The sequence below is a fragment of the Colletotrichum truncatum genome (genome assembly GCF_014235925.2).
Source record: "Colletotrichum truncatum strain CMES1059 chromosome Unknown Contig_0002, whole genome shotgun sequence".
In the NCBI taxonomy this organism is placed as follows: domain Eukaryota; kingdom Fungi; phylum Ascomycota; class Sordariomycetes; order Glomerellales; family Glomerellaceae; genus Colletotrichum; species Colletotrichum truncatum.
This window is the reverse complement of record NW_027222399.1, coordinates 3127368-3140908: the sequence shown is the minus strand read 5'-3', so window position 1 is coordinate 3140908 and position 13541 is coordinate 3127368. Positions and strand designations below refer to the sequence as shown.

The 13541-nt window shown below is 51.1% G+C and overlaps 3 protein-coding genes across 3 annotated transcripts; all 3 read left to right on the top strand.

The window, feature by feature from the left end:
* Positions 1–851: 851 nt before the first annotated feature.
* On the top strand, positions 852–1599 carry CTRU02_203793 (Snf7 family protein; the record flags this gene model as incomplete). The annotated part of the gene is made up of 2 exons (XM_036722366.1): positions 852–899; positions 961–1599. The coding sequence occupies 2 exons, from the start codon at positions 852–854 to the stop codon at positions 1597–1599; spliced, it is 687 nt and encodes a 228-aa protein (XP_036585972.1).
* A 4680-nt stretch (positions 1600–6279) lies between these two features.
* On the top strand, positions 6280–7133 carry CTRU02_203792 (uncharacterized protein; the record flags this gene model as incomplete). The annotated part of the gene is made up of 3 exons (XM_036722365.1): positions 6280–6337; positions 6404–6586; positions 6652–7133. The coding sequence occupies 3 exons, from the start codon at positions 6280–6282 to the stop codon at positions 7131–7133; spliced, it is 723 nt and encodes a 240-aa protein (XP_036585971.1).
* Positions 7134–10442: 3309 nt separating this feature from the next.
* On the top strand, positions 10443–10643 carry CTRU02_203791 (uncharacterized protein; the record flags this gene model as incomplete). Its single annotated transcript, XM_070204263.1, has 1 exon — positions 10443–10643. The coding sequence occupies one exon, from the start codon at positions 10443–10445 to the stop codon at positions 10641–10643; it is 201 nt and encodes a 66-aa protein (XP_070062026.1).
* Positions 10644–13541: the final 2898 nt, after the last annotated feature.

Below are 13541 nucleotides of genomic sequence, written 5' to 3'. Positions count from 1 at the left end.
TCCAGCCCCCCCTGCAACCCCACGAAATTCCAGACGCATCGCAGTGAGTTGTCTGAACGAGCTTATCCACTGCAGCTCAAAATGAGGCGCATTGTTTCTCAAAACTCCTTTCATTGGTCCTATAAATATTTTCTTTCAAAAGTACGCATACAGCCGTTCTATCTCCCCCATTACCGCAGAGCGTTTCCGTACCATCAGACCCCGTTTCTCTATCCGAGACACCATGTGCTCGTCAACAGACTTCGCCTCATCTTTTCTGCCAAATGGCAGTGAGATCATCGTGGGTCCAGCCAGGCCCTCATTTTGTTTCTTTACGGGACCTAGCCAAGTCAAGTAATCTTTGCCTGCTACCTCTGGTTCATGCATTTGTCCACCGGACATCCTTTGGTAGACACAGCTTGTTTCGTTTTAGATATGATCCAAAGTTGTAAAGAAAAGAAGCATCTTACTAAGGATATCAGAAGCCAGCTTCAAAATGAACCAGCTAGTGTAAATCTAGGCCATGCCTGCCTGTTCAGAGCCAGCCGATGGTTTCCACGCCTCGGTTGATGATTTGCATGCGCTATGCTGCAAGAAATCTGGATTAAATGATGTGCGGCTTACTTGCATACCAACATCTGTTTCTCCACGTGACGCTAATCCCCCACCACGGCCCGTATCAGTTGAGGTAGCGGACCAAGGAATGACGACACATCGCTTCCCGACCCAAGGCAGCGCTTACTGATTGCCAACAAACGAGGCTGGTGACCGGCCATCACGTATCCATCAGCTTCGCGTTCGCACCTACAACTCAAACCAAAACCCCACAGATTGACGGCTTCCACCGGCCATTGTCCGCCGCCTAGCCCACCATGGAGACTCTCAAGTCGCTGTTTGTCAAGCCTGACCCGCAGCAACAGGTATGCCAGGTCCATCGCAGCATCCAGATCTGGAATACTAATTGTATCTTTTTTTACGAAGTTGCGAAAATGTAATGCCCTCATCCGATCCAATATCCGCAAACTAGACCGCGATATCAATCAAGTCAGGCAAGTCGAAGCCAAGACGAAGAACCTCATTGTCCAGGCCGACAAACGCGCGCAACGAGACCCCACGAGAGCAAAGCAAGCACAGAAAGAGGCACGCGACTTCGCCCGTGAGCTCATCCGAGCGCGGAAAACGAGCTCTCGGCTCATAACTTCCAAGGCGCAGCTTAATAGCGTGCAGATGCAGGTCAACGAAGCCTTCGCCGTACGCAAGATTGAGGGTAGCATCCGTGCGAGCGTCGGTGTCATGAAGGATGTCAACCGGTTGATCAGGCTGCCCGAGCTGGCCGGTACGATGCAGGAGCTGAGCGCAGAGCTGATGAAAGCCGGCATTATCGAAGAGATGGTCGGCGAGAGCCTACCTGAGGACATGGACGAGCTCGAGGAGGAGGAGGCAGAGGGCGAGGTTGACAAGGTGCTCGGCGAGATTCTCAAGGACCGCATGTCCAAGGAGAAGTTGCCCGCCGCGCCCGTCACTCAGGAACCCAAGCCGGTCGAAGCCGAGGAGGAGGAAGAGGAGGCCGAGGCCATGATGAACCAGATGCGCAACAGGCTCGAGGCTTTGCGGAGCTAAATGGGGCGACATCCATCTTTTGCATATCGATATACACGGCGTACACGGCGTTCGGTTGCGGGAAAGGTTAACGTGGGTTCTTGATACAGCGTCGCGTAGGCGCTTGGCACCGAGGAGCTTGAGCCAGTTATATCTTGGCGGCCCTGCTGCAACTCATCCGTTTGTTGTTACACATATCATCTACATGTCTCGTCCGGCGTTTGGAGAAGATGAAATAAAGAGATATACAATTCCTCAAAGCCCTTCCGAGGTCACAAACTTTACTTGGGTTCTTTCAATGGGCAATTCGATGATATCATGACGATTCGGAGTCCTATTAATAGGCCGCATCACCGAATAATCCGAACTGTGAAGTCTGCTGTACCAGTCAGTAAGGAGGATCAAAAAAAAAAAAAAAAAAGAGAGGCCAATGGAAGAAGATAAGAACAAGTATGAAGATAGACGAATTTTACACCACTAGGTTGGTCAATGCCACAAATTCATCAGCAATTGCGTTTTTACCCGTCCAACTAGATAACCACTAACTTGGAGGCCAACTGATAAATATATGCTCGAACAAGTCCAAGCTCAAGTGAAAGTACTCAGCTCATGGTATGGCAATAATAACGAACTGTGAAACGTAGGTAGTGAATAGCCCACTTTGAGCATATATAGAGTTGTATACACTGTGTCCTGTGGCGTAGTAGATAGAAATAGAGATCCCGCTGCTGCAGTCTGACAGCTTCATTAGAGAAGACCTAGCGAGTCCCGTCCAGATGAGCCCTTCTGCCCCTCGCCTTAGTAGCGAACCAACTCTCACCAGAGCATCTATCTGTAGCTGGTGCTGTTATAAGCAAGGCGAATTGTCTGCCGATGAGTTAGCCGTGAAGAACCCATCTATACGCATGCTGCAGTTGATAATTATTCTGTCAAGGATGCGGTGTCATCAACGGTAGAAAACGAATAATGCTGGTCGTCATAAAGCATGCCGTAAGGGTCATTCAGAAACTTGCAATCCCTCCAAGTCACTTGAGACTCATTCGCAAACATGGCGCTGTATTTGCCTAGACTCACTCCAGGTGAGGCCTAATGAATGTAACCTCTATTCACTTGATGATCTCACGGACAAATCGAACTAATGTCTGAATTAAGATGACTATAAAATCGGGGTGTAATGTAGCTGCACGCTAAATATCGGCATCTATTGGGTATTAGGGCATGGGATCATGGACAATCGTCTGCGTGTGGCCGTATGGCAGTGAGATAGGCATTCATCCATACCAGAGACATCATTGAGTGATTGTGGCCTTCATAACTCGGTAGATATCATATTGCTTCTGTAGGCTAATACTCGTTCACCTGGTTCTTGACTAAATTGTGTCACGTGGTTCAATGGGTCTCGACGATGACTCCAAACATCTCCTTGGGAAGGCATACACATTCGAACTGCTTCGCAGATCGGCGACTTGACCCAAAGGAAATATTTGCAAGTATATGCCACATTTCATGTCAATTAGATGGCCAGCTGGGTGTGAGCTGAAGCCATCTCCATTACGAGGATGAAACTTGTATTCGACTCATACCAGTATGTGCATCTATGTACACCTATCAAAGATTTTTCAAGAGATTTCTGTCCTATTATGTTACCGTTTTGATCTCCGTTGTAGTCTTGGTGTCGGGAGAGGATATGAGATGAAGGCTGACATTATTTAGGCAAGCTTGTATTTTACGTGACAAGAGCCAACTCAGGAACGCTCCCGTTGTGCTTTTCATATGTCCGCGAGGATAGCTAATATTTCGGCTTTACATAGACTGATAAATAGCTCGTAGGGATATCCTTTGATTCCCATTACTGCTGAGCGTCAGAACTGTGCTTCACTCTCAAAAGTTACGGTGCAGTGGAACTCGCTCAGTCGTTCAGTTGTGCGGACGGATTGTGAGTCTTTTGCAGAAAATAAAACGGCGAGGTACTTGTTGGAGATGGCATCATTTTACAGTCTACATTGTTTCACCCGAGTTATATTAATCCTGCTATTTGAGTTTTACTATTCCATAAGTAAGATACGAACTATAACGACATCAACTTTGTTAAATAAACAATTTACAATTATGGTTGCTAGAAAACTTCAAACTCGTTGTATATTTCGCCTTTAAACTTATCAAGTTCTATTGAATCTTTCAACTTGTCTGGTTTACTTCTATTCTATCAATCCTTACTCGGCGCATCCTCAGCCTTGTGATAATCGGCCAGCTACGACTGTCTGCTTGACATTAGGACTGATCCACACACTTTAGTCAGCATACAGCAGCTAGGAGACGAGTGTATGTGGTAGAAGGATTTAAAGCTTAAATTTAAATCATTCTTATTGTTCATTCCAGTCCCCGCCGAGGCACGTGGTCTTTTTGGGGCACTTTTACACTACCTGTATAAACATATCAAAATGGCTGCTGTACTGCATGTTTAGCAGCTGTTTGCATGAATATTGGACTCTATCAATGTTTTGAGGCAGCTAATATTACGCTGTAGTCATGTGAATTTAACCAGATTACGATTCAGGACCAGGCAGCCTACTTGATGAGTTGAGCGTGGCCAAGCAAGCTACGACCAACAGATTATTTGGTCTGGGGAATCCAACAACGCCTCGCAGCGTTCTGCATGACTCAACTACCTGCTTACAAAGATCTGAACCAAGAACTACTTCTGCTGATTTCGGATATTTTCACAGGCCACGTGGAACATCAGGCCATAATTTGGTCTACAGCAGCCTTCTGTCCCACACTGCCGGGTACGTCTCCGCAGTCATGCATAATGCAACGTCTAGAAAAGGGGCCGCGAAGCTTAACGTCTCTCATGGGAGCTATGCCATTGTTGGCTGTCGAGTGTTGACGACATGTGTCGATTGGAAAGCAAAAGTCTCAACCGAAACGTATCTGTCTCCCAACACCACGCCGGCGACGCGTTACTTCAACCACGGCGTACGAGAGGATTGACTAGTATACTTCGTGGCAGTACCAACAGTTACAATCTGAAGGCATTCTGCTTGCGTCGGGTGTCTGCCTCTTTGGTATCAACCACGCCTCGTAGCAAAAGTTCAAAGCTACTGAGAGACGTGGTACTAAGATCAGTAGTTCAATTCAAGAGAACAGCTCTGCTTTTTACCGTTGTCGAACACTCATCCATAGAATACTCTGCCCATTGGCTGGTGTTTGTCGTGAAAAGTGCCAAAGCAGCGTTTGCCAACAATGGCAACAGCCTCAATTGGCTTCAAGTTTGCAGGTTGATTTCCAAGGTTGACATTGCGCCGACACTATGAAATATGAAGTGAGAATATCCGCCCATTGCAACGTTCATCAGCAATTATTTGGTCAGACGCTTGGATGCGCTCGCCTGGGATCATATCAAAAGAGTGCTTGGAGAATGAAATTTTAGAGACTGATTAGTCGGCCCAATGTTCGAAGAAGCGACTGAGCATTCCATGTGACATATTAAACTTGAGAGAGAGTGTTTCACCAAAAGAAACATCAGCCGAGGCAGAAAAGAAAACCGAGGCGGGATATTTCGGCTTCTTCGTTAGATTTCTCCGTTGAAGTTGATAGAGATAATTGGCATTTTTTTTCGCCCTAGGTGGTTGCTTACACACGTTAGCATAACAGCTTAGGAATCGGGCGCGATCGCGGCATCGGCGATGGGGGCTTACCCCACAACGGAGCGGGACGCACTTGTCTAAGCAGAGCTCCCATCTTATCAAATGCCAACCAGGGTCCTTAGCTAAGCCAGCACCGAAGGGTACCGACGCTAGCAACCCGCCATGTCCAACGAGGTAGGACCTACGTTGCGTGCCTAGGTCGAGCGGGGCTTTAGGAAATGAGTTATTGATGCTGAGGAACCGCTTCCACGACGCCTGGTGACATCGCTTTGCGTCAAGCTTAGTCAAGCCCACGCATCGGCTCGAGCACCGAGATCTTGGGGATGCTGATTATGCCAAGCTTATTGACCAGTAGATGTGAGATTGACAACTTCGAGAATCTATGGAAGAAGTCATTCTCCGCAAATTCTCGCCTATTACACCATGGCATCGGACTGAGAGTGGATCTCAACGGCGGAGTTCCACCACCGTCCTCCACTTTAGGCCGCTCGGGATAAACGAACGGTCCAATGACGGCTCTTCGAAGTGCCGTAGAGGCTTAAGATCTGCCAAGACACAACAGGGGGAGCTGACTAACGTACAGTAAACCGTTACAACATCCTTCATCCAAGCAGCCTTTCACCATCTTGCTGAATGGGGAAATTTCTGAAGGGCATGGCTTGGATGGGCATTTTTTTCCCAACCGTGCACGACATCGGAAGTGGCTGCCTGTCACATTGGAAGACAGCCGAAGGGGCGGAAACACCGCATAGTTCGGCACGCACTGCGAGTTGTTCAAGGGTTGAGTTGACTATTGGCAAGAAAAAGAGGCCCGGTCAAGAGACTCCGGCCTTAGCGGAGCCAAGTCCGAGATGAGGCCTTGCAACAGCGGTATCTTTGATGTTGGGTATCTCGAAAATTCTGTATATAAGAAGACTGTTTTCTCGCCATCATCGGTTTGTTTTCTCTCCATCCTCATCCAGCAGACAATTCGAGCTCACAGTCTTCCTCTCAACTCCCAACAGACTTTAAGCCTTTCGCTCCAGGACCAACCCTCCAAACACCCTCCAGCAAAATGAAGTTCTCTTTCACCCTCGCGGCTTCTGCCCTCATCTCCGCCGTTGTTGGCGATGGTAAGTTTTCCTAGCTTCTCTTCGAAGCAGCAGCAGCAGCAGCAGCTCGACTAACACGCCTTACAGCCGTCCCTTTCGAGAGACTCAACAAGAACGACACCCTGCTCCTCGTCGTCGACATGCAGGAGGGTCTCTTCAACATCGCTCGTGACTTCGATGCCACCCTCTACCGCAACGCGATGCTCGCCCACTCTTCTCTGGCCAAGGTCTTTGACCTCCCCGTCATCCTGACCACCTCCGCCGAGACCGGTAAGCACCTAACCACCCTCTTCTTGCTCGCACCAGAAACCCGATGCTAACAAAATAACCTCAAGGCCCCAACGGCCCCCTCCCCCAGGAGATCCTCGACCACCACCCCACCGCTCCCCTCATCAAGCGCAACGGTGAGGTCGACGCCTGGGACAACTCCGAGTTCCGTGACGCTGTCCGCGCTGCCAACAAGTCCCAGATCATCCTCGCCGGTATCACCACCGACGTCTGCACCACCTTCCTCGCTCTCTCCCTCCGCGCCGAGGGCTACTCCGTCTGGGCCAACGTCGAGGCTTCCGGCACCAACACCGAGCTCATCCGCGACGTCTCCAACGACCGCATGGCCGCCGCCGGTGTCCAGATCGTCTCCCTCTTCTCCATTGCCATGGACCTCATGCGCGACTGGCGCAACACCCCCGGTGTCGGTGAGGTCCTTCCCTGGCTCGACCAGTACTACCCCGTCTACGGCTACGTCGCCCGCGGCCACCGCGCTGCTGTCGAGAACGGCACCATCAACGACGGCCAGAAGGCTTCCCCCCGCCGCTAAGCTATCCGCTCGTCGTGTTGGCTTCTTCAAGCTTTCAACGCAACTAATATGAGAGATTAATGGGAGGATGGTACGATTCCCGGGATACAAGCAAAAATAAAAAAAGGCAAACAAACGGCAGGGAATCCTCAAGGATGAGGATGTCCCCTCTCCTGTTTTTTTTTCATCTTCTAGTCTCTCATTGACGAGCCCCGTGGCTATTCATTAGAGTGTTTCCGTCCTTTGAACGGTCTTGTTTCGCGACAGTCAAAAGCAGGTTTAATAGAGAATCTATGCACTTAATCTTACCTCGAGTCCCCATTGCGTGATACACTGACACTTGCATTTTCATCTCATCTCATTTCTTAATCAATCATCAAGAGAATTCCACTGCTCCCTTTTGACTGAAGTAGCTCACTTCCGAATGCGAAACTTCCATCCCGTTCATCGTCTAGTCTCTCCGCTTGTCAACCCGGTGTTCCGACGTTGACATTCCTAAAAAGGCAAGTCATGGGTCCCCGGTTCCGGACCCCAACGGTCAGACGGTGTCCGTCAAGTGGGGCCGCCGCGAGCACACCCTCACGGACCACCACGGTGTAAACGGGGCCGAATGGGTCAAGGACGTCGCCGCCGATGATGGGGGAGCGGCAACGGCAGACTGCAACAAGTGCCGCGGCTCCATCTCTCACGCATGTATACATGCAGGAGAAGTTTCCAGAAGAGGAGGCACAGGGGAGCAACCGGGGAAGGCCTGCCGTATGCGGGGATAAGTGAGAGAAGCAAACCTCCGCGAAACCTCCTCTAACCTCTCCACAACCTCACGATACGGAAGCGGACCGGGCAGGGTATACTCAGAAAGCTGTACGATTGCGATCGATCGACTGCTGGAAAACCCCATGCGACATAAGCATCGCCGGGATGGGCAGTCTCTTCGGCATGCAAAGCTCGGACGACGACCCCTTTCTTTTCTCGGGGGGGGGGGGGGGGGGGGGGGGAGTTCGCGGACCAAGTTTTTTTTATTTTATTTTAAGGTATTCTGCAAAGCTCGCCAGGCGAAAGCTTCCTGCATCCGCGGGGTAGCACACACACAGGCACACAACAAGGTCCAAAGGTTAGATGGGAAACCTTGAAGTAGGCTGTCTGTGCTGTCCACCGATCGATGAAGAGCACACATCGGCAGTCGATCGCCATCACATCCGGCGGGCGGGAAAGGATACGGGGGAAAAAAAAAAAGCATCTTCTCCTCGCATCTCCCACCCCCTGAGCCACATCATTCCTCTCCCGTCCTTCCCCGGGCCAGGGCATGCAAACGAAAAAAGGCACACAGAGAGAAGGGGGGGAGATGAATTTGAGTGTGGTCAGGGCGCGCGCGGAAGCATCAACGGCCACCGGGAGAGAGAGAGAGAGAGGGATCGTGCGTTTCCCCCTCCAAAAGCAAGTTTTCGTTGGTGTAAGTGAGAAACAAGACCGCCGCATAGCAGTCGGTTCCCCCCTTCCCCCCTCTCCCCCTGACGATCTGACGTCTGATCAGAGACAAAAGACAAAAAGGATTGGGTGCACCTGGCAGTTGGGCGCTGCGACCGGGGTATATGTCGCAAACGGGATCACGGTTGGAATGTGGAAGTCTCGTTTTGGCGATGTCTTCTTTTCTTTTTTTTTTTTTTCTTTCGGGAGGGGGAGTGTGAAAGGAAAGGGGAGTGAGACAAGACATCTCTCAGGGAGATATCTCACTTACAACACAAGTGAGACCAGACCGCCAAGATCGCAAAGGATCATGTCTCGCAGCCTCGTTTTTAATCATTCCTTTTTTTTTCTGATAGCTAATTTTCTTCCCCCTTGCGTGGATCGTGATCGTCATGGAGCGGTGAGACCTTTGCATACATGTCGATTGGCGGTATGAGAAATGTGACTTGGACAAGGAGGGGGGCGTAGAGGTTTCAGCTCTTGCTTGCGTCCTGTATGTTTTCTTATTCCTATCGGGATGCAGATGTAATGCACGATGGGTGGGAAAAAAAGCACGAATCGGGGAATCACCTCACCCACATGGACGACAAGCACCGTCCGTAACCTAGCGCACGTAAGGGAAATGGGATTACCTGCTTGTTTTTAATTTTCCTGATTATTGCTCCTTTTGACCCTTTGACAGGACAAATATACACACATGCAGGGCCCGCGGAAGGACGGGAATGGGAAGAAGAGGGTGTGATGCAAGGCTGTAAGCTTCAAGCCATCCAGGTCTATCGAAAGCGGCGGCCCGCCGCCGGATGTGACCCAGAGGTCGCAGCGTTGCGCAGCCCATCGCAGCGGGGAATGGACGGCATGCCGCCGGGAAATTCGAGAGAGGGACCGTAAGAGGAAAAGGAACGAGGATGACGGCAACCTACACGAAAGCCTCTTTTTCGTATTACGGGTGTCAATTTAAGTCTTCAAACAGTGAGTCACCGACCTGATGGTTTGATTGAAAACTATCATTCGCGACGACAGCACCCTCGGCAACCCATTTGTGTGTGTGTAACCAAGTGTGTAAGTGTGTAAGTGTGTGTATGCTATGCGCCGGTGATTGGAGCGCCGGAAGTCGATAGTTTCGCACGCGCCCGACCAGTCAGGTCCCGAGCGCCGGCCATGGGACGCGGTGCCATGGGTCCCACCTCTCCCCCTTCACCCTGCTGTTGAGTTGAGGCCAAGTTGGTTGGGTCGCCGACGGAACCTATCAGGGCAGCATATCGCGATGGGCAAAGACGATTTGTCCGGCGTCCGGTTTTCGGATTGTTGAGAGCGCGAGCAGTCTTCAACCAAGCATCCAAGGCCACCCGCGCTTTGGTGCGTGGGGGGGAAAACCCAAAAGGTTGGTGGGATAGATGGTGTGGGAATCGCGAATCACGGTGAAGGTATTTCGACATCAGCATTACGAAGAGGGGGACCGCGAAAGGAGTTTGCGACCGTTGGGATGACAAACACCCCCTTTCCCTCCCCCTCTCTGTGACTCTTCTTCTGTCTGCCCCTGTGCTGCCCCCTCTATCGCTCCATCACGGCGGGTATGAGAATGCGATGGGTGTCAACCAGACGCCGAGGGTGTGAGATACGGGTATCCAGTATCATGACTGAGATCGGGCCCTGACCTCTCCCCCTCTGAAGGGGGCGTGAATGCATGGTAATTGCGGTATTCACCGCTGACGGAGGGGGCTTGCAGGCCCCCCTGGCAAACGATACGAGACAGCGGGTTCTGGGTCTGTCTGGCTGGGGCTGGTTTTTCGCGTGGAATGCGTGATGGGATATACGGAGTACGGGGGTGATGGATAGGAGCACCCATCCATCTCCCGGGGACGCAAAATGCAAACAGAGCTTCCTTGCTTGCTTGTTGCCGCACAGCCTTGCTTGTCTCCTGCGAGATGCGGTCGTGGCCGGACCCAGGCCTTGGGTTCGCCGGACAGCTGGGTTGTGATCGACTCGCTGGGAGATTACCCGACCCTCGCCGCGGAGCCTGGCCCGGTCACTTGTCATTTCGTCTACTGCCGCCCAGGGCCGATTTGATTGATTTCACCTTTTATGGGGGAGGTTGCGGTTGGGCTGCAGAGAGGAAAGAAAAAACGAAGCAAGCGGCGCCATCATAAAAATAAAATGACAGAAAAAAAAAATTGAACCTTGTTGTTGTAATGAGGTGATGATGGTCGTTGGGCAGAGATGAAAAGAGGGACACACCGCAAAAAGCAAGTTGCTATGGCATCTGACGATAACCTCGCAAGCACTGCCAGCGCAGAGAACAGCAGACAAGCAGGCACGCACCCACGCAGAAACAGGAAATTGGGATGCTCGGGGGAAAGAATGCCCAGGCGGAGTGAGTCCGGCGGTCCAGATCACATCACACATCACACATCAATCACACACACACACACACACCACACATCACATCACATCACCGCCTACCCAACCAACACCCCCACGTTCGCGCCATATAGACCGTAATATATCGTCGGTGTCGGGAAGAGTAAATAGCCAGCACATGTGAATACCCCCGCGACGGAAATGGCGCGGACTCGGAATCCGTTTTCGCTTATCACAACAGCCCGCAAACCCGTCTTTTCCTGGCGCTGAGCTTCGTCTCGTTCGGATTCCGAGGCCCTAGAATTATACCAAGTATACGGAGTACGGAGCTACGGATAGCAAGATACGGTATCTGCTATCCGTACAGCTGATTAGGCTCTGGGGTGTAAGTGCTGGCGCTGGGGCGCTGGGAGACACTGAATGGGACGACGGCGGGATCCTCCAGGGGGGTGTTGGCCCTGTGGCGCGCGCGTCGGGGCTGTCGGTTCCTGGAGCTGTCTAAAGATAAACACACACAAGACAGCGACGGACTTTCGGACGGGAGCACGGAGCGCCCACGCGCCCACCACCAAGCCTCAAAGCCTACTATAGTATACTAGGAGGGGGTATGGGAATATACTACGTACAGAGCGGACTGTGCAGAGGCCTCACGGAGTCGTAGGGCACTTGCAAGTGCCCGAGGAGGCGCAAACTGGCTTGCGAGTTGTAACGTAACCGCCGCGATGGAGGTGTCACGGACGAACCGGCGTCCGTCTGTCTACCTCGTTTTTCCACCCTTCTCGTGGTGCCACCGGCGCCCGACCGCGAGTAGGCAAAGGTTGAAAATAGCAATGCCAACGCCGATGACAGCATACGAGAATGTTCGCTTGGTGGATGGTGGATGGATGGGTAAGCAATACGGGCACGGCGATAAGACCATTCCTGCAGAGAGGTGAGGGTTTGTGCGGCGTATTGCCGGAGTGTGTAAAGTTCACCCCACGCCGCCCTCATCCACTCACAGCACACACATTGACAGTCAGTAATGGTAGACACAATGGAACAGACAGTAATGGCTTATCTTATCCATGACCTAAGCTGAGCTAAGATAACGCGGTAACGGCGGGTAGACTAAGTACACTAGCGACGCAGGGTCCGTTTTGCCTACCTTCCGTTTTAGGCAGTCAGCAGCCAACGTTCTATTTATTCCGTCCCTTACGGCCTTTAATATGATACGGGGTTACGTCCGATACGGTTGTGGAGGATGGACACCCTCCGTTAAATCGACTCCCGAAGCGCATCGCACATGCATGCACCTTTCCGCTCATCTTTGTTCTAGGCCCTTGTGGACCTGGAAAATCCTCAACGGATGAACCAGACCCGTTCCCACCAGTCAGCGTCGACAAATCCACCACGCAACGTATCCGAGGGCCCATTCCCAGTTACCCGCGAAACGTGCACGCAACGAGGTCGGTAACTGGGGTTTGGGCTTTCGAAACCCTTTCCACACTGCTACCGTAGTACTGTAAATAACCCTTCACCATTCTCATTATCAGACGGCAGGCAGATCTCCCGGAAAACCAAACCCCCCCATGCGGTTGTTGCTCCAGCCAGCAGAGATGCGATACGGCAACTGACGGATCTGCCGTTTCTGTTGGCGAACAAACACGCAAATGCAAACGCAAACGTAAACAGAGACACAACCCTTACACTTCGTACTGGATGATCCTCGCCCTGGTTCTGCGTCTGACATGCTGCTGCAACCTGTGGTTGAGAAGCAAACCAAGAAATAAAACAAAAAAAAAAGTCATGTCTTGCTTAAATCTGGGCTTTTGTTGGCTTTGAATACGCATATGAGACTTGTGAGAAGTGTCTCGTGTAACGCAAGTCTATCTCTGACGCACCCAGCCAATGGGGTTACAGAGTACACGGACTCAACGTGGCTTGACGCCATGGGTTTCAACAAATCACCAAAAAAAGAAGACGCCGGCTTTTCTTACCCCAGGTTTTTTTTTTTTTTTTTTTTTTTTTCCTTTCTTTAGTTTCTTGTTCTTTCTTTCCTTTCCGTTAGCCGTGCTACGTATACTTCTCTTTTTTTTTTCCGTGCCCTTATTTCCTGCTAGTCAGGATGGTGTACGAAAAACGTCACATATTCAGGTACGGGTGTGTCCAGCGCTTCAGGATGCCGGCAAGGAAACCTGATGGTCGTCTGTGCGGGTGGGCCAAACCGCGTGGGCGTCCTGCGAGATGATGCTATTCGAGAGATTCCAGAAAACTTCTGCTGTCATGATCCTGGCTGCCTTGATCTGGGGAAGAAGAAGATTTTTTTTTCTTCCATTTGCTTGTGAAAATCGTGCCCGGATAGAGTCAGTTGAAGTCATAATTGACGTCTTTCTGACTATCATCTACGATTCGTGGGGTTCGCGATTCATTCAAGACCCTGACAGGAAGCGGAGAATTGCGTAGGAGGGGGGTGTTCTTTTTTTCTTTGTACGTATCACTCAAGTGTATGTGTGTGTGGTCCCGGCATAGTAGAAAAGAGTTTACGGCAGAAGATGCGCTTGAGGATGCTTCTTTCGGTGGGTAAACGCCTCTCTTCCAGGGCCGTGGTTGACTTTGCGCCACGACTCA